Source organism: Portunus trituberculatus, chromosome 50 (genome assembly GCF_017591435.1).
Source record: "Portunus trituberculatus isolate SZX2019 chromosome 50, ASM1759143v1, whole genome shotgun sequence".
In the NCBI taxonomy this organism is placed as follows: Eukaryota; Metazoa; Arthropoda; class Malacostraca; order Decapoda; family Portunidae; genus Portunus; species Portunus trituberculatus.
This window is the reverse complement of record NC_059304.1, coordinates 30,280,861-30,302,303: the sequence shown is the minus strand read 5'-3', so window position 1 is coordinate 30,302,303 and position 21,443 is coordinate 30,280,861. Positions and strand designations below refer to the sequence as shown.

At 44.3% G+C, this 21,443-nt stretch overlaps 2 protein-coding genes across 2 annotated transcripts; both read right to left on the bottom strand.

Moving 5' to 3' along the window:
* Positions 1–283: 283 nt before the first annotated feature.
* On the bottom strand, positions 284–925 carry LOC123499960. The gene has a single exon (XM_045248491.1). The coding sequence runs from the start codon at positions 923–925 to the stop codon at positions 284–286; it is 642 nt and encodes a 213-aa protein (XP_045104426.1).
* Positions 926–3,328: 2,403 nt separating this feature from the next.
* Positions 3,329–3,784, bottom strand: LOC123499958. The gene has a single exon (XM_045248490.1). The coding sequence runs from the start codon at positions 3,782–3,784 to the stop codon at positions 3,329–3,331; it is 456 nt and encodes a 151-aa protein (XP_045104425.1).
* Positions 3,785–21,443: the final 17,659 nt, after the last annotated feature.

The following is a 21,443-nucleotide window of genomic DNA, read 5'->3' as shown; positions in this document are numbered from 1 at the left end:
TTTACAATAATAATTTTAATAAGTTTGTATGCGATTGTGTATGTATGAATGTATGTATGAATGAGTGAATGTGTGTGAATGTGTAGTGTTTTGTGTTGTATATTATACAAATATAAATAAAATGAATAATACAATAATAAGAGAGTAAGACAAATATATTATAAAAAAAGTAAATAATAAATTAGTATGCCATGAAATGTGAGACAGGAAATGTATGGTGATAACAGAAAATGCAATGATTGTAGGGCAGACTTAAGTAAACGGCCGCTACAATACTCCCCCCCTAGTTTCGAGGGAGGAGAAACGAGATTTTCCTGGTGCGGCTGGATGAGTCAGGACCGTCCAGGGACGTTGTGGCGACCACCTGAGGTTGAGCAGGGTCAAGCAGGTAGGCCGGTTTGACCCGGTCCATGGACACAGCGTCCTGAGTGCCGTTCCGGTCGATGGTCACAGTCTTGCGTGTCCGCCGCAAGACACGATAGGGCCCTTGGTATGGTTGTGAGAGGGGGCGCTGAACAGCATCGACGCGGACGAAGACGTGTGTACAGGTGTCCAGGTCCTGGCTCACAAAAATCTTCTTAGGAGAGGAGCGAGGCTGGACTGGCTGTAGGTTGCGCATGGCACTGTGGAGGCGGGTGGCGAAATCTCGGGCACTGCACAGGTCTGGCTCTTGTGAGGGCACCAGCATCTCGCCGGGAAGCCTGAGGTTGGCGCCATACACCAACTCGGACGAGGAATGCTGGAGGTCTTCCTTGAGAGAGGACCTGATGCCGAGGAGGACAAGAGGAAGAGCCAGGGACCAGTGTTCGCGCTGTGAGGCGGCCATCAGGGAGGACTTGAGCTGGCGATGGAATCTCTCAACCATCCCATTTGACTGGGGATGGTAGCTCGAAGTCCTGTAGCGCCGTATGCCGAGAAATACCATGATCCTATTCCAGACATTAGCCTCGAACTGGCCACCACGGTCTGAGGTGAGGCTCAGAGGAACACCGAACCTTGAGACCCAAGTGGCGATGAAGGCATTGGCGACGGTGTCGGTGGTGATGTCTGGAATAGGTGTAGCCTCAGGCCAGCGTGTAAACCGGTCCACGCACGTAAGGATGTAGCGGTGGCCGGCAGAGGCGGCAGCGGCCCGACCAAGTCAATGTGGATATGGTCGAACCGTCTGGAGACTGGAGGAAAGGTGCCAGGCGGAGAGTGTGTGTGACGAGTCACCTTGGAGGCTTGGCAGGCGGTACAGGTGCGGGTCCACAGTCTGACATCTCTGTTGATGCCCTCCCAGATGAAGCGAGAAGTCAGCAGGCGCTGGGAGGCACGGATACCAGGGTGAGAGAGGTCATGTAGCTGACGGAAGGCCTTGACGCGATGCTGCTGAGGCAAGTAAGGGCGGACGGCCTCTGTGGAGACGTCAGCATACAGAGAGACCTTGGTACCTGGGAGTGTGACTTTCTTCATCTGGAGCGCCGAGTTCTGCAGGAGGTTTTCCAGCTCTGGGTCGCCGGACTGGTCGGCAGCTATGGCAGTGTAGTCGATGGAGGACACAGCAGAGATACCACGGGAGAGAGCGTCAGCTGGGGCGTTGTCGACACCTTTGATGTACCGGATGTCGGTGGTGAACTGAGAAACGAAGTCCATATGGCGAAGTTGCCGAGGAGAGTAGGTTGCCTTGTTTCTCAGGAAAATGGTGGTGAGTGGCTTGTGGTCGGTGTAGATGTGGAAGCGGCGGCCTTCTATGTAGTACCGGAAGCGCTTGACGGCCTTGTAGATTGCGAGGAGCTCACGGTCGTAGGCACTGTAGTTGGCTTCGGCAGTGTTGAGCTTCTGGGAAAAGAAGGCGAGCGGCTTCCAGGCACTGTCCACGAGCTGCTGGAGGACAGCACCAGTCCCATTGCCAGAGGCGTCAGTTGCGATGCTCACCTCTGCGTCGGGGACAGGGAAGGACAGCAAAGTTGCGTCGCTGAGGGCCTTCTTGGCAGCGAGGAAGGCAGCGTCAGTGTCCGGTGTCCAGGTGAGCGTGACCGACTGACCACGCTTGCACGGCTTGATCATGGCGTGTAGAGGCTGCAGCAGGAGAGAGCAGTGTGGAATGAAGCGGTTGTAGTAGTTCACCATGCCCAAGAACTCTTTGAGCTGGCGCTGGGTAGATGGCTTCGGGAACTGCTGGATGGCTTCACATTTAGTGGCAAGTGGAGTGATGCCTGCTGGAGTGACGGTATGACCAAGGAAGGTGAGCGAGGCCACGCCGAACTCTGACTTGTCGGCGTTGATCTGGACACCGTAGTCCTGGAGGCGGCGGAAGACTTGTTCGAGGTGCTGTCTGTGCGAGGCTTCGTCGGGGCTCGCGATGAGAAGATCGTCGATGTAGGCGAAACAGAAGGGAAGACCGCGGAGGACCTCGTCGATGAACCTCTGGAACGTCTGTGCCGCATTCCTGAGGCCAAAGGGCATCCTAACGTATTCGAACAGACCGAAGGGAGTGATGATGGCAGTCTTCGGTATGTCGTCAGGATGAACAGGAATCTGGTGGAAGGCCTTGATGAGGTCGATGCGGGAGAAGATGGTGGAACCAGAGAGTTGCGACGAGAACTCCTGCAAGTTAGGCACAGGATAACGGTCTTCCTTGGTGCAAGAGTTGAGAGCTCTGTAGTCTCCGCAGGGTCGGATGTCGCCGTTTTCTTCGGGACGACGTGAAGAGCTGATGACCAGTTGCTGCTGCTGGGCCGCACAATACCTTGCCGCATCAGAGACTCGAACTCGGCCTTGGCCTGGCGGTAGCGTTCGGGAGCAAGACGGCGGGCCTTGGCGTGTACAGGCGGTCCTGAAGTCTCTATGTGATGCTGCACATGGTGTTTAGCGGGCACGCTGGCTGAGTAGGGTTGAGTCAGCGTGGGGAAGGACTTGAGTAAAACAGCGAACTGGTGGTCCCCTTTGATGACAGAGAGGAGAGTGCTGTCTCCTGGTGCTGGTCGAGCAAAGGAGGAGACAGAGGTCAGAGGGTCGACTAACCTGCGGCCTTTAACGTCGACCAGCAGGTTGAAGTGCTTGAGGAAGTCTGCTCCGAGAATTGCCTGGCTGACATCCCCGACGTAGAAGGTCCATTCGAAGCGACGTCGGAGGTAGAGATTCACTTGCATGGTGCGCCGTGAGTAGACGGGAATCTTGGTCCCATTGGCGGCGTAGAGATGCAAGAGAGGCGGCAAGGTGCGTAGACTGGCGGGCGCGGGGATAATACTGACATCGGCGCCGGTGTCTATGAGAAACCTTGTGTTGGAGCGGCAGTCTCGTAGGTGGAGCAGCGCTGAGAAACACTGGCGGGCAATTGGCTGCATCACTGCTCGCCGTTGGTGTTTGACGTGTTGTAGGTGCATGGGGAAACGCACTTGTTGGCCTTGGCACCAAACTTGTTGTGGTACCAACACATACCTGGGCTCCTAGAACGGTAGCGGCGCTGGAGGCGGCGAGGAGTGGAGGAACGTGAGCGACGGCCATCATGCAGTTGCTTCTTCAAGTAGTTAACCTCGGTGGTAAGCTGAGAGATGAGCTTGGTAAGGTGAGACAACTGGGTGTCATTCTGTGTGGTAGTGACAGAAGACACAGGAGAAGCAGGTGTTGCAGGAAGAATCGCCTGGAAGTCGTCTGCCAACTTAGCGATGGCGTCAGGTTTCAAAGTGTCCTTGACGCTGAAGAGGCTACGCTGGATGGCAGGAGGAAGGCGCTGGTAGAACAGTTGCTTGAAGAGATCAGCGTCGAAGGCTTGGTACTTGTCACCAAGCAGTTGCTTCATGCGACTCAGCAACTGTGACGGCTTCTCATCACCTAATTCCTCACTAGAGAGGAGCTCACGGAGACGGTGGCGACGGAAGATTGTAGACTCGTTAGTAGGGCAGTCTTCAAATCTTCATAGGGAGTGTCAGAGGAGGCAGCAGTGGAGATGACGACAGAGATAAGTGTAAGCACGTCGGATGGCAAGAAGCTAACAGCATGGTTGAATTTGGTGAGGCTGTTAGTGATCTTGGATGCCTTGAAGCTGCACTCCAAGAGACAGAACCACAAGGATGGGTCCTGCGAGTAGAAGGGAGGTGCCTTAAAAGACACCGCCGTCGCAGCAAGGTCTTCCTGAGACATGGCTGGTGGTGGTGATGGGCACTAGGCTCTGGCGTGAAGATCCTATGGGTCACAGCAGGTCTTAGGGAGCTGCTGTTGTACACAATAGTGTCACTGTCACTGGCGTGTGTCACTGGAGTGTGTCACTAGTGTGTGTCACTGGCGTGTGTCACTGGAGTGTGTCTGCACAGGGGGATGGGGATTCACGCCGTATCCATGTGGCGGGTCGAGAAATCCAGGGTAACACTCAAGCCGTAATCCAGGTGGCGGGTAAGCACAGTAACACGCCGTAATCCAGGTGGCGGGTAAGCACAATATCACGCCGTAATCCAGGTGGCGGGTAAGCACAATATCACGCCGTAATCCAGGTGGCGGGTGCAAAGGTGAAAATTGGAAGGTGGGCGGGAGAGAGGGACGCAGAAGGTGTCGCTGTGGCACAGAAGGTGCTGTAGGAGGCACAAAAGGTGCTGTAGGAGGCACAGAAGGTGCTGTAGGAGGCGCAGAAGGCGCTGAAGGGTGGGCGCAGAAGGCGCAGCAGGGAAGGGGGAAGGAGCACAAAGGTGCTAGGAGGGGGGGTATAGTTAACCCTTACTATGCCTAAGGCATAATATTTCTCCCGGCCTAACCGTCAACTCCACGAACACCACATATGGAGGTGGAGCTTTTTCGGGTAGGAGCCCTCCAACGGATACCCCAGGCGGAGCTGGCGCAGGTCTTTGGGCTAGGAGACAGTGGCTCTTATACAGCCACGGTTCCTTCCTCTTAGCTAGCTCATGGGGTCACCATTTGTTGGTATGGAAAGAGTACCAACTATTGGAGCTAAGGCTAATTGAGGAAACTGAATTAAAAGCATTCAGTGGAGGGTTACTTTTATTACAAAAATATTTGGGTACACATATAAATAATATTTACAATAATAATTTTAATAAGTTTGTATGCGATTGTGTATGTATGAATGTATGTATGAATGAGTGAATGTGTGTGAATGTGTAGTGTTTTGTGTTGTATATTATACAAATATAAATAAAATGAATAATACAATAATAAGAGAGTAAGACAAATATATTATAAAAAAAAATAAATAATAAATTAGTATGCCATGAAATGGTGAGACAGGAAATGTATGGTGATAACAGAAAATGCAATGATTGTAGGGCAGACTTAAGTAAGGTACCAGCTGGTTTCCACGGACTTAAGCGGAGAATGGTGGGCAGATGCCAAGGCTTCAACTGCTGGGAGTCGTGACTGGGAAGGTGCCCAATGAAGTGCATCTCATGCACCTAGGACGTCGATGTGTGGAGCAATACATGCCAGAACCTGATTTATGTCGCCACTGCAGTCGCTGGGGACACAAGGAGTGGCGTTGTCAGTCTGCTCCTCGGTGTAGGTACTGTGCTGGTTCCCACAAGTCAATACAGTGTCTGATCAAGATCAAGGAGGGCACCAAAATCCCTCCTCACTGTTGTAATTGTGCGGGTGACCACAATGCCCACTCCGTCCTCTGCACTGTCAAGCCTCAGCCCCACAGGGAGCTTGCCACTGATGAGGTGACATGTTCCAGACTTGTGTTCCGCCAGACTCCACCTCCACAGACCAACGCCTGGACGAATAAGCCTTCCTTCCTGTCTGCTGCCTCTCACTTGTCCCAGTCTTCTTGCTCCACTTCTGGCACTTCTGCCACACCTGCCATGTTCCCGCTGTTGCTGCAGCGCACTGCTATAGTGACCTCTGTGACTTCTAAACTAGTGCCCCAACCTGGTGGCACTCAGGAGCTGCCTGCCACTGACCCCACTCAGAAGCTAATGGCAGTGGTGAGTGTGCTAGCTACCAAAGTGGACAATCTCTCTGAAATGGCCTCTGCCCACAGTAGTGAGTTTGCCACTTTCAAGAAGAACCAGCAACACACAGTACCCAGTGGGACATCCCCCATGTCCCCAACCCCTTGTCCAGTGAGTGATGCTAAGAGGGCTGCCCCCACCAAGCCAGTCAAGGGAGCCATGCAACAACCCCTGGGCTCCTCAAGGATGGCCCCTGCTTCCCCCTTCCTCAGAGGACAAGTCACCTGAGGCAGACCATGATGGGGATGTCGCTGGTGAATGGATGGATATTGGTCACCCGCAAGAAGAGGCATTGCTCCAACCCAGCCCCAGCCCAGACTGCCAGGGATATCTGAAGTCAGCCCTATAGACCATGATGGAGCAGATGTCTTGCCTGACACAGGAACTGGACGGCCTGAAGACCCAGATGCAACACTATCACAATGAATTAATAGTAAGACTTTCCAAACCTTAACATGAAATGTCAATGGTCTTCATGCCTGCTTCACTGACTTACACTTTCATATCCTTCTCCATAAGCCTGACATTATTGCCTTACAGGAGGTAGGACCACGGGTGCCTGAGCTGTGCGGTTATGCCTTCCACATCGTCAGTTGTGGTGACGGGAGTAGTTAGGGGAAGGCCACTTACATTAAACATGGGATTCTAGTTACTTTCAGGGAAATCGGGATCACCAAGGGTATTGAATTTATTACTCTTTGCTTACATACTTTGGGTGAAGTTATTTACTTTGTAAACATGTACATTCACGATGGTGCCTTAAATATTGCAAATTTCCCTGAATATGATCCTAAGGAGCAGAGTGTTATCATGGGTGACCTTAATGCCAGGCATAAGGAATTAGGAAGCCATTTCACCACCAATGCCAATGGTGTACGTTGGAAGGCGTTCCTTGACACCACAGAGACAGCTTTGCTTACTGGGGAACATGCAACCACACATGTACAAGGAGGCAGACTTGACTATGTAGCCCTTATCAATATGCCAACATATACTGCCGAACCCTTTTTTGTCAGGTTCTTGCTGAGCAGCCACTTGGCCTTGGAGACGACCCTTCCCATGAAGTCCATCCTGGTAGTGCCCAGGAAGCGCTTGATGGTGCCACCATCCACGATAGCAGGCCTCATTGTCCATGTGTTGGCGTGGTACTCTGCCGTAAAGGACTCCTTTGGTGACTCAGAGGCACTGTACAATGGACTGTTGAACACCATCAAGGGATTCATCATGACTCTAAGGGTTCTGTCAAGGGCCCACATTCCACACTGCTGGAATTACGATACCAACCCTGTGATTCTGAACTTCGAACAGATGCTAGTTACCTACCAGAGATGTTGGACGCTCAACCCAGCAAATGCAGAGTCACGGGTTGCCATGGTTACCGTGGCTTGACATCTCACAGATCTCCTTCCTGGACCGCGTGCGCAGGACCCAGTCCCTCCGGAAAGTGTGGCACCATGTCAACAGCATCTGGAGCAAGTCCGGGCAACAGGTGTGTGACCCTGATCCTGCAGGCAGAACACAAGAGCTCATCATGCAGTAGAAGGAAGCCTCATTCTTCTCTGGCCTTCCTGTGGAACATTAGGAGGCGCTCGATCAGTGAAGACCACAAAGGATGGAGTTGATTTGCCACAGTGTTTCTCTGCTGGATGACACCTGTGTGCCTATCACGTGTGATAAACTCCTCTCGGCAGTCAAATTGGGCAAGTCAACAGCAACTGGCAAAGATGGATGGCATCATCCATGATATTCTCAATGCCATCCTGGCGGTAAAGGTAGACAATCCTATCTTCGACTTATTTAACATGTCTCTCACCACAGACAAGCTTCTCCACTCCTGGAAAACGGCTATTATCATCGCAGTCCCCAAAGGTGATGGCGCCTTTTGCCCTATTTCTCTCACCAGCTCTCTGTGTAAGATGGTGGAATGGGCAATAATGAACAGGCTTATAATATATAAAGTGAGCCATGTACTCTTTGGCAATGTACATGGCTTCCTAAAAGGTCACTCTAGATGTCACTGTTTTGTTGAGTGCCTTATAAATAAGGATGCTACATGCAGAGCTTTCATTGATCTCAAGGGTGCCTTCAAAAGGCCGACAAAAATGTTATTATGGAGGAACAGGAACTCATTTTCAAAGGTGTCAAAGGTAGATTATTAAGATGGATCAGAAACTATTTGTACAATAGAATAGCAGAGGATTAGTTCCAAGGTGCAGTCTCCTCTGAGGAAGTCTTTGAGCTTGGAACAATGCTTTTCAATGTTTTAATGGACAAAAGCGCGCGTTGTTCCTTTCCGCAGGACACCCAGGTCCTCCTCAATGCTGATGACATACTTCTCCAATGCCCCACACCCAGGATTCTCCAGTTAGCTTTGTCACAACTAGCAGCATTGTGTGTCCAAATGGGACTTGTGATTAATGAATGTAAAACAAAATTTCAAGCTAAAGGGAAGGTCTCTCGGCTGCCCACTTAAATAATGTTCCCATCCCTAGAGTTCATACACACAAGAACCTGGGTGTTCAGATGAGCTTCAGAAAGTCTCTCCAAGCCGTCCACTATGTTCGAGACCTCTGTCTGCCATGGCTAGCACCACTTTGGCTGTTAGCAAACATTTGCCTGGGAGCTGGCATTCCAGTCCTAAGAACGTTCTATATATATTGGTTGTACGGTCCCTCAATGACTATAAGCGTTTTCATTAGCACTTTGCGGAAGCGAACGGTCCAAACCTGTTCGCCCTCACAGGCGAACATCTTTCAAGGGTGCTCGCTTAATTCTGTTCGGTCCTCAGAGCGAACACTGACGCTGATTGGCTGCGAGACAAGTTGTCAACTTTGTAAGTTATAAATCAATAAAAAAATACTATTATGAGGCGCATGAAGATATGAAAAGTATTATCATGTAAAGAAAATATATTTAGCTCCATATTGTGGTGCCTTTCCATAAGAATGTTTATTTCTTTATTGACAGTCAGGCTGCATTGTATGCTCTTCAATCAACCTCCCCTATGGACTGTGATTTAGTTAATAAGTGTCTTGATCTCATCCACGACATAGAAAGTGCTGGTGCCACGGTCCTTTTCACCTGGATACCCTCTCATGTGGGTATCCCGCTAAACGAAAAGGCAGACCGCCTTGCTCAGTGTGCCCTTCAAGACGATACAGTGGACCCTGGCACTGAGTACACTCTGGGTTATGTTAAGAGTACCATTAAGAACTTTGTACATAGTAACATTTGTGATCAGTTGGAGCTTTGTTGCCATAGAGGCATATATATATATATATATATTGTTGCGAAGGTGTATTGCAGCAGCCTCCCAGATATGTACGTGTGCCTGTGTGAGTGTGGAGCAGCGTCATAAGAGAGTACATATGGGTAGTACATATGAGTACATATGTGCAGGCTTTAGCTAAAGGGTGAGCGAGGTGTTGGTTGCTCGTATTTATGAAACTGTCACACCTTAATGGAAGGGACGCTGAGCTAGACCTCCATGACGGAGATGTGACCCCGGAGGTCACGGGGAGATAAGAGTGTGTGTGTGTGTAATTCACTGTTTGATCTGCTGCAGTCTCTGACGAGACAGCCAGACGTTACCCTACGGAGCGAGCTCAGAGCTCATTATTTCCGATCTTCGGATAGGCCTGAGACCAGGCACACACCACACACCGGGACAACAAGGTCACAACTCCTCGATTTACATCCCGTACCTACTCACTGCTAGGTGAACAGGGGCTACACGTGAAAGGAGACACACCCAAATATCTCCACCCGGCCGGGGAATCGAACCCCGATACTCTGGCTTGTCACTGAGCTACCGGGCGTGTGTGTGTGTATGGGTGAGGGCACTGGCCAGCCCTGGGATAATTGTTATACGGTACCGTGTAAATAAATGCATGCATGTGTTAATTGCTTGTAGCCAGCATTATCAGGGATATATTGGTAATTAGCGGTTAAGGTAGATAGCGTTACCTGATAAGCTGAAATAGACTCGTAAGGACATTGCCTGGCAGGTGCGACGGCACAGGAGGCATGGTTTGTGGGGCACTGTATGGCACCGACGAGGACAGAGGACAGGAGTGTAGCAAGAGACCTCGAAGGAACAAGTCGTACTCTGGGGAGCAGTCAGAGAGTGAACGAGAGACGGAGAGACAGTGAAGTGCCTGACGAACTAACAGTGTTACCCGTACTTTGTTGCCGCCCCCTGCCCCGTCCTGTGTGCCGCCGCCACCTGTTCCCGGTGACTCGTGTATAGTTGCTGTAATATAGAGAAATAAGGAAGAAGTGTTTCCTTCTCCTCACTCTGTGTGACTGAGCTGAGTGAGAGTGGGTGCTATAGCAGCAGACAGCCAGGCGATCTGCCCGCCGCTCCATCCCAGCCGCGCCGCGCCACCCAGGTAAAGTCCTTCTCCCCGACACACACGCCCCGAATCCCGAGAAGATTGTGAGGCGTCCGCTCCCTGAAGAAGCTGAAGGAGAGTCGCAGCAATATATATATATATATATATATATATATATATATATATATATATATATATATATATATATATATATATATATATATATATATATATATGTATATATAAACATATATCTTATTTCTCTTAAAAGTTTATAACCGCGAGAGAATAGAGGGAAATACAGGTTGTTGTTTGGGAGGGGGGGGGGGGAGGTGGTAATGGGAGAAATCTTTGCAAGTTGTTCCTGAAAACGTTTTCTTTGAAACTGTTCCATAACATACAGTACGACAGGACCACCGCTGTCTTCGAAACTTTAACCCTAACAACTTCATTCTTGTATATTCTTTGGGCTAAGGTCTGGCAACTGCTGGCATCTCCATACCGCGCCAGTCTGAAAGGTAGGTGACGGGATGTTTATACTATGGTAGTGCCATCCATATCAGCTCACCAGAATATAAACAGAAAATCTGCCTATTACTAAGGCGTTTTGGGGCATGGTAAGGTCCCAGATCTCGAACAAGAACAAGACTTCGAGCAATCGGAAGCATGTCTGTATGACCGTCCCCTTAACATGTTTCGAGATAGTCTACAGAAGTAAGTGTAAAACAGGTTTTAATATAAATTGTAAAGGTCCAGTATAACTCCGGTGATATATTTTTTTCGGTAAATTTATATAATTATACCAACAGCTCATTTTCGAATAAAATTTTTTGGGGTAATTCATTACAATATATCCGTCCCCCTATTCTCTACCCATACCCCCCTAACCCCTCCAACAAGCTTGGGGGCCTGTGGGGAATCAGGGGATTTGGGGGGGAAGCCAAAATAGGCGAAATATGGGGATCGGAAAAATCTAAGGACTAAAACAGCCGTTTTCAAGGAAATTTTTGAAAAAAAAAAAAAAAAAAAATCAATATTTTTCACTGAAATTATCCCTCCCCAGTTCCAGCAAGCTTGAGGGTCTGTGGGGAAATTTCCCGAAATGTTCGAAAATATCCCTAGATATAGGGAAGTTTTACATAACCCTCCCCCCTACAACACTAATCTAACCCTGACATAAACATAACCTAACCTAACTGGGAGGCTGCGCCCCCCCCGGACACCCCCTACAACTCTAACCTAACCCTAACATAAACCTAACCTTACATAACCTAACCTAACCAGGGGGGACTGCACCCCCGGAACCCCCCTACAACACTTACCTAACCTTAACATAAACCTAACCTACCATATCTTTGCTTTGGGGCAGCTTCCTTCCCCCCACATCGGTTCTCTTATACCTTCACACAATATGCCCTACCTCTACCAATACCACTCCTCACAATACCTTGGCTTAATGAAAGGATGAAGGTCCTGGCTGGTCCTCTTCTCGATTGTACACTGACTTGCATCGCAGGAGCAATGATTTCCCAGTAATCAAATTCGCAACCTTTACAACTAATGTCACTCGTGGCCATGGCTGAACTGCGCACACAGATGTCTCTGTGCACCTGTCTGCCCAGCTGTGCCCCGCCTACAAATACATATAGCAAATTCCCATTTGCTCAGCTCGTGGTGTTAAGAGGTGGTGGCAAGTCATTGGACAAAAGAACTATAGACACAATAAGAATGCTATTCAGCAGTTACCCACAAACCCCAGCTATAAACAAATGCAAGTCAGTGTACTGCTCATTTCCGAGTATGATGGAACTCCGTGGGACTTAGATTCTGTGCGGCATAGAAACCTTTTCGTCCCATTTATAGCCACCATAGATGCGGCCCCACCAAAACTTTCGTGTTTACTATAAGCCAACATAGTCCTCTACAAAATATGTGAATTCCATTACTTTAAGTGACACGGACGTATTAAAAAGATTTTCCCTTCTTTTTTCTGGTAGATTTAAATCTTTTTTCTTTTTTAATGAATCTGCGTTTGGATTCTGTCGCAAATCAGTACCTTTTTATATTTTTATTACTCCTCCCCCCCCCATCCTTTCCAAATGAATCGCTGTCACCTTTGCACATCGTTGGCTATGCCACCCTATTCTAACTTATCTATTTTTACTAAAACTAACCTAACCCTAACTTTAACATAACCTAATTTAACGTAACCGGTAAATAGCCGCCTTCCCCTATGGCAAGCTTGGGGCTACGTGGGGAATCATGGGTTTTGAGATGGAAGGAGACAAATTTAGCTAAATTGCCCCCCAAAATCTCTACAGACCTCCTTAGCCTAAACTAGCAGGGGGTGGCACCCCCAGACCCCTCTAGGGTCTTTACCCTAACCTAACCAAACCTAACCTAAATGTCTTCTAGCAGGGGGGGCTGCACCCCCACCAGACCACTCCCCTAGACTAGCTGGGTTGCTGCACCTCCTATACTAAAACTCATCCGTACCTACCCATAGGGCGTTGGCCATGTCTGCCGTGAGACTATGCCAAATCTCCAATAAATACAAACTACTCACTGTCCTGTAATCATAGCATTATCAAAAAAACGTTCTCAGAACATTCAGAAACCTTAATTAAGTGGTAGATGATATAAATAATTGTCATATACGAAAATAAATTAAGCTAGTTCATATACATGGACGGTGATGTGTCATATCAGGTCAGGCGACGTTGCCACTCACGACCCAGGTAGAAATTCCCGGGGAGGTTGGGGGGGTGAGTCAGGTCGCCACGCACGTGTCGCTTCGCTCCTCCTCTGGTCACCACCATGTATCAAGTGAAGTGCCACAGGGGTAAGTGTTAGCCCCCATTATGTTCCAGATACGTGTGAATGACATACAGTGTGGAGTGATCAGCTATATTAATGTTTTTGTTAACAATGCAAAATTGTTAAGAATAATTAAGACCCAAGAAGACTGTTTGCTGCTGCAGGAAGATATTGACAAAATTTATGAGTGGAGTAAGAAGTGGAAGTTAGAATTCAATGCCAAGAAGTGCCATGTAATGGAATTAGGAAAAGATTAAGAGAAGACCAGTATAGAACTATTTGATGGGAGAGGAACAAATAATGAAGACTAAGAAGAAAAAGATCTGAGAGTGGTTAAACAAGAAACAGAGACCCGAGAAACACATGAGTAAAATATTTGGAACAATGTATAAAATTTTGGTTAATATTAGGGTGGTATTTATTTCACTACCTGTACAAGGATATGATGAAAAAAATCATTGAGTATGTCACATCCACAGTTGGAATATGCAGCAGTGGTCACTGAGCTTGAAAAAGGAGAAAATTAGAATGGATCCAGATGATAGCTACAAAGATGGTGCTTGAAATAAAGGATCTAACATAGCTATGAAGAAAGGCTGAAGGAAATGGAACTGCCAACCTTACAAGATAGAAGGGAAAGAGGGGACCTAATAACAGTGTATAAAATAGTTAATGGCATTGAAAAAATAGACAAGCATGACCTGGTGTTGGTGGCAGATGAAGCTGGAAGGACATGAGAACATGCAAAGAAGATCAGGAAGAGGCAGAGTGTGAAGGATATTGGAAAATGGAGTTTTCCACATAGAATAGTGAAAAAAAATGGAATGCACTGAGTGATGAAGTTGTTACAATACATAATGTGCATAACTTTAAAGAAAAATTAGATAAATGGAGATATGGAGACAGGACACTATGAGCCCATTTGAACCCTGTACAATACAACTAGGTAAATACACACATAACTTTCCTTGCTTGCGAGTGGGGCAACAAGCTTCATCATTGTGGACTTAGTTTTTAGGAGACACCTATCAAACTTTGAGAACCTATGTAGGACACACTAAGGTCAGCCGCCAAATAAAACCACAAAAAATGTGTTGAACATAAACTACTTGATCACTAAGTTTCAGTATTTAATTACTTTGTTAGGAGATGTTAATGGTAAGGTTATCCACCTAACCTAACCTAGCTAACCTAACATAACCTAGTTGGGGCAACTGATACAGCTTCTTTAGAACAAAATTAACTTTAACATAATTAAACTGATCAAACCAAAGAAAACTGGCATAACCTGACTAGCAACACTAAGAAATTGATATGAAGTCATTACTTTGTTTCTCTTCATAAAATCTGGTGATACAATGGATATAATCAAGGCGACATTCTGCCTGTTCACACATCTTCTATAGACTGATTCAAGTAGAGTCGCTTTCCTCCACAAACTGCTTTGATTGGCTAGATTTATAATGTATTATTTTTATTGGCCAAGCAAAAGAACCAATCATCATTATTCATTTCACACGCATGCAAATAACGTGACAGAATGCACACATGAACAAACTCACCTAACGGCTTTCCTCAGTGCCTGGTAGTCCATCACACAGGCAGGTGTCCCTCGTTCTCCCCCTAAAATGGTGAATTAAAAATTTTTTTTTATCATTATAAACAATTTGCAATGGGTATGTATGGGTTTGAATTACTCAGAATAAAAATCTCTAAGATGTGAAGGGTAACAAAAACCAGGTTGCTGTTGGTATAAGAGCAAAATAATCTAAATTTTTTGTCTATTTTCGGAGAATTTATAGTTCCACCCAACCAACAATTGTGTTGTGGCTTGTGTTTTACTAGGTGAGACATCTTACTTGATTGGCTCTATTGCTTGATGAAAGCAACAAATAAGCAAAAAGTAAATAGAACTATGGAGAGCCCAGAGCTGTTTGTGTGCTAGACTAAGGTATAAATGATTTGCAATAGACTTAGGTGAGTCATGTACAGCATAAAATAATGAATTGATTGATGTTTTGCATCATTTCTGTCACCAATGGATAATTTCAATTTATGACTTCAACTTATGCCCACCTCTTATCTTCGATGACCTTGGGGGAATCTATGGCAAATTAGGGTTTTTGGTTTTCACTCAACCATGGAATCTGGTATGTGGCTTATTTATTTATTTATTTTTTTTTATTTTTTTTTTTTGTTAGTACTGTAGTGAAATGATTAATGGTATATGTCACTTATATTGCAAATTAATATTTTTCGAGATATGACTTTTTTTTTTTTTTACTCCACCTTAATGCCTTCTCATTTTCAATGATCTTGTGGAATATATGGGAAATCAGGGTTTTTGGGTGAGGAACATTACATGAAGAAATATGAATTGCAAAAGAGGTCTGAAATAAAAATCTCATTAGAAAAAAACTATGAAAATACTTTGATGTTAGGGGCAGTGGGTGGACACGTGGCCCAGTTGTTGGTTTGTTTACAATGAGCACTGTTGCTAACACTACACCTCTGGCTATATCTATTACATCATGGCCCACAAGGGATACTAAACAAAACCCAACCTTAAAACCTAGTCTAGCCTTTGGTTAGGTTATGAGCTACATAAGCACTTTGCTTTGACTCACACAATGTTTCAGGCCACCATATGATACAGAATGTGATATTTTTACTTTATACTTCCCTTTCTTACATAATGAGCCATTAATCTTTCCACTGATAGACATTTCTAGGCTCCAAGTCTTGTATATTACTGAGAATGAGCTATATTAACACTTTTCAGTCACACCATATTTCATACCTTCCATTTCAAACAAATAGTGATATTTCTGACCAATGGTTCTTTTCCTTATGTAGTGAGGCACAACCTAACCCAACCTTAAAACCAGACTTGACCTAGCCTTAGGTTAGGTTAGCTTTTAAGGTTGGATTTGTTTAGTATCCCTTGTGGGCTGTGGTGTAACGGATACAGCTGGTGTTACATGCGAAAGTGTGGCCCATGATAGTGTTTCATTGTGTCTTCTACGCATGCACATCCTGGGAGCAGATGACAGTCGCACTATGTTTTACCTATAGCTGTGACAGAGTGTGGCCTGTGATATTCAAAGACAGTTTAATTTTTTATTTTAAATATTGCAGTAGCCATTGGCTTTCAGCATGTATCAGTGGAAAGACTAGTGCCTCAATATATAAGAAAAAACACCATAGGTCAGAAATATCACTATTTCTTTGATATGGATGGTCTCAAATATGATGTGACTGAAAACATTGTTAACATAACTCATTTTCAATAATATACAAAAATTGAACCTGGAATTGTCTATCAGTGGAAAGATTATGGGTGTGTCGCCATAGATTTAATATTAAATATATGGCGATGCACCCATAATCTTTCCACTGATAGACATTTCAAGGCCCAAATATTTTTTTTTCAAGAATTTAGGAAAAAAAAAAAATTTTACTCTTTAAAATATGAATATGGTGTTGGCAACACTGTCTCAAAGTTTCGTTGTGAATTTTGTTCTAAATTGGTTGTTATTAGCAAAAATAAATATAAATATTGCAATCATTGGTAATCTGGTACCACAGGTATGTAATGCCATTTTATTGGTCTTTTAACTAGAATATATGTTTTTTTTATAATGAAAATGAATAATTATTTTCTGATAGTGTTTAACAGCCTAAGTCAGTGGCCTGAGTGCCAGAATGTTTGTTGTCTGTTGTCAGTGATCTGTGGACTTCACTAGGGAGAGGGTGGGTATTAGCTTTATATCTAGCTATGTTCTCTGGACTTCCCTAAAATGGCCTTTCAGATTGCCATGATTCAGTACAAGTACAAAAATGCTAACAAGCAAATCTACTCTCAGGGAAGCTGTAATCTTACAAGAAGTTCATTACATTGGTTAGCTACCTATGTGACATCCTTGGATCCACACCAGCAGTATCACTACCTCTCACATTCAGAAGCATGTCAGTAAATACAAGGCACTGGTGAAGAGGAAGGTGAAAGTATTTAGACCAAGATTACCATGCAGTGCATGTTTAAAGAATGGCTGTGGGATCTTTAAAACTTTAAAGTACTCTACTGAAAAACTTTTTGTTTCATTTAGAAGGATATATACTACTTTGTCTCAATTTTTAACCAAAATGAGTGATTTTTGTTTTGTTGTGAAGGAATTGTCTCTATTTTTTCTTGAAGACAAAACAAACATATGTCACTTCAAACATTTTCTATTATTTTTTATCTCTAAATCATCGGGTTGTCAGATAACTTGTAAGTAAGAAATACTTATGGTGAGATGGAGAAAGAAATTGTTCTACAATAGTTACTCCTCCAAAAAATACACAGAATAAGGCGCTCAAATAAAATGACTCGATAGAGTAGGGAAACAAAAGTAGTGCATGAAATCTGTATAAATTCCCGTTGCTCTATAAGCGATTTGCATAATTTACTCAGATAGAACATGAATTATACTTTATTATATAAATGATTTATCCATAAGCTAACCAGAACAGTAGATCACATTCTTATGTTCCACACAAGAGTAAAACTGGCGACACATTCTTAATGCCTCATTATATAAAAAAAGAGAATTATAAAGTAAGAATATCACGTTTTGTATCATATTGGTGGCTGAATCATTGTGACTTAAATAATGTTTATGTAGCTCATTTTTTCAATAATACACAGACTTGGGCTTTGAAATGTGTATCAGTGTAAAGATTAGTGCCTCATTGTATAATATAGAAAAGGATAAAGTAGAAATGTCACATTCTGTATCATATGGGTGGCCTGAAACATTGTGTGAGTCAAAACAAAGTGTTTATGTAGGCCATTTTTCAATAATACTCAAGATTTGAGCCTTGAAATGTCTTGGAAAAATTAATGCCTCATCGTATAATAAAGATAGTATAAAGTAGAAATATCATATTCTGAATCATAAGGGTGGCCTGAAATATTATTAGTCAAAAACAAAATGTTTATATAGCTAATTTTTTCAATAATACACAAGACTTAAGTCTTGAAATGTGGATAATTGGAAAGATTAGTTCCTTATTGTATAAGAAAGAGAAGTATAAAGTAGAAATATCACATTCTGAATCATATGGATGGCCTGAAACATAAGGTGAATCAAAACAAATCATCTATGTAATAGATTTTTCATGAAAGACTTGTCAAGATCAGTGTCTCATTACTATTAAATACTAAGCATAGAAACATAGGATATAAAATTTACACTGATTTGCCTGCATGAGACTGTGTGAGATAGTGTTGACATAACATTTTTCATCTGTATATGTCATTTGAACTTTGAAATGGGTATCTTAATTAATTCTCTTCAAGATTTTTTTTTTTGGTAAAGATATTCTTGTTGGGGTACTTCAATGTTCCTTCCCTTTCTTGGATATCTGGTTCTGTATCTGAGTGTCTTTTATTCCCAACAGACACACAGTACTTCTTGACTGTTTTACATCTATAGGACTTAAATAATAATGGATTGATGAGGACACTAATATCAGTAACATATCAAAAACTTTTGATAGAGACTGGCACAAAGCTCTGATCTCAAAACTATCCTCCTATGGTTTCTATCCTTCTTTCTGCATCTTTATCCCAAGTGTCCTCTCTGACTGTTCTATTGCTGCTGTGGTAGAGGGCCGTTGTTCTACTAATTCCATCCTGTCACCCACTCTCTTCGTATTCATGAATGATCTTCTTAACCAAACTTCTTGCCCTACCCACTCCTGTGCTGATGATACCATCCTACACCTTTCCACGTCTTTTCAGAAACGACCAACCCTTTAGGAAGTTAACAGTTCTCGCAGGGACACCACAGAAAGCCTGACCTGATCTTTCCGAGATATCTGATTGAGGCAGAGAAAACTTAGTAGTGTTGAATGCCTCAAAAACTCAATTCCTCCATCAACCAACTCAACCTAACCTTCCAGACAACTATCCCCCTTCCTTCAGTGAAACAATTGTCCTTCTCTTATGCGCTGAATATCCTCGGTCTGTCGTTTATATATAATCTAAACTAGAAACTTTACATCTCATCTCTTACTAAAACAGTTTCTGTGAAGTTAGGCATTCTGGAGCGTTTCCACCAGTTTTTCTTACTCCCCCCTTCCCAACCGCTAACTCAGTGTAAGAACCTTATCCGCCCATGTTCGGAATATTCTTCACATGTATGGGGGGGTTCCACTCACATAGTTTTATTAGATAGGGTGGAATCAAAAGCTTTCCATCTCATTAACTCCCCTCCTTTGACTGACTGTCTTCAGCCTCTTTATCGCTGCTCGAATGTTAAACCTCTTGCTAACTCCTACTGCTATTTTCATGCTAATTTCTTTTTTGATTTTGCTAATTCCATGTCTCCCTTCCTCTTGCAGCCTCTATACAAAACTTTCTTTTCCTCTCATTCCTACTCTGTTCAACTCTTTAATACAGGAGTTAACCAGTACTCTCAGTCATTCATGCCTTTCTTTGGTAAACTCTGGAACTCTGTAACTGCTTCTGTATTTCCATCTTCCATCTTCCATCTTGATTTGAGAGGGAGGTCTCAGGAGATTTATCCTTTTATTTTGGCTAATTCTTGGACCTGCAATGGAACTGGCAACTAAGTGGATCTTTTTTTTTGTTTTATGTTGGCCTTGACCAGTTTTTCTCTCATACTTAATTAAAATACATAATATAAAAGAGCTGGCAGTTGATTTATAGGCAAAGAAGATTCTAATTCTGGAGAACATGTATATTTGCACTTATTTTTTTTATTTTAGGGGTATTGTTGCAGGCTGACCTTATTGAGCAAGGAGAAGGTAGTAGACACCTACTGAAATGATAATTTATTCCCAGTAAGATTTAATAGCACTATTTCAAGGGGTGCTGTGAACTTTCCATTAAAGCTAGTTGGGATCTCGCTGAACATTTCCCTTTGTGTCTCACAACAAGGGGGCAGTCACTGCATGCCCTGTAAAGACAACTCTCCTTCACTCAAAACTACTTGCACTACTTGCACTTACCACATTTACACCCTTAACTTAAAATTAAAAATTAAAAAAAGATGATTCCAAACCCAGCCTCGGAGTCCCCTTCTGGGGAGTGGACCAGAAATGTCCCCAGGTCAGACTCCTCTCTTGATGATGACCACAGATGTCTTGATGCCTCCTTCAACTTTTTCTAAATTAACTTCGGCAACATTTATGGTCAGATCTAATTTTTAATCTGTGGAACACCACCTCTCCTCTACTAAACTTCATCTTTGTTTGCTCACTGAATTACAGCTGGCTGAGGCTACTGACAGTAGCCCCTTCTCTGTTCCCTCCTACTTTCTCAATTCTCATTTTCTTTCCAAAGCTGGATGTTGCGTCTATGTTCACAACGACTTAACTTGCTCTTGTGCCCATGCTCTTGAATCTTCCGAGTTTTCCATCATCTGGCTTCCACTCATCATTGTGGTTTGGCCAAAGCTGGGTTTGGGGATCATGGGTTTGCACCGTTCAGCTACATGCTGCAGCAAGTGCAGGCTATCACCCCAAGAGGTGGGACACAACCCCCGACTAACACTTGGTACCCACTCACTGCTGGGTGGACAGGGGCGCAGGTGTGAGGAGACTGTCCAGCCTTCTCCGCTCCGCTCACTCTTTAACTAAATTCTTCTGTGCTGTCTATCTCTCCCCTAACTCCTCTGATTATAGTAAATTCTTTGACTATTTAACTTCCAAATTGGAGCACATTCTGTTCCTCTGCCATTTCATAGAGATCTCCATTCTTGGAGATTTCAATATTCACCTCCAGCTTTAGCTTTCATCTTCTTTTCATTGACCATGCTGGTGAATTAGTAATGAAATATGTGGTATTTCATTACTAATTCGCTATCACTCACTGCCATGGAGTCCAGGTTATCCTCGTGGCATGAGCGTATATGAATACTAAGATATGATATCCATTATAGCAGGCAATAGAGGAGTGGAAACATAAACATCATGATGAAAGTAATACGCAAGCTACAAGGGTCACAAGAAGAAGAAGCGGCTGAGTGGCCGCAAGTCTCCCGCTTCATCTGTGGCTCATCTCATCTCTGCTTTATTTTTTTTGTATTCCATTAAGATTTCATTTTATGCATTACAAAACAATCCTTTCTTGGGGGCAAGACTTATAAAAAGCTAATAGAAATGTTATTTGTGAACATATATGCATATATAAGACAGTAACACAGGACCAGTGGGAGATTCAAATGGGGACCAAATCATGCAATCGCGAGTCAAAGTCGTGCTCGGTGAAATATGGTATATTTTACCGATTCGTGTATATGCGAGATTCGTGTTTGGCGAATTCGTGTTCGGCGAGGTA

Excerpts from the sequence above, each read along its gene's own strand:
- LOC123499958 (XM_045248490.1), bottom strand. The coding sequence starts at position 3,784 with ATGAAGCAACTGCTTGGTGACAAGTACCAAGCCTTCGACGCTGATCTC.
- LOC123499960 (XM_045248491.1), bottom strand. The coding sequence starts at position 925 with ATGGTATTTCTCGGCATACGGCGCTACAGGACTTCGAGCTACCATCCC.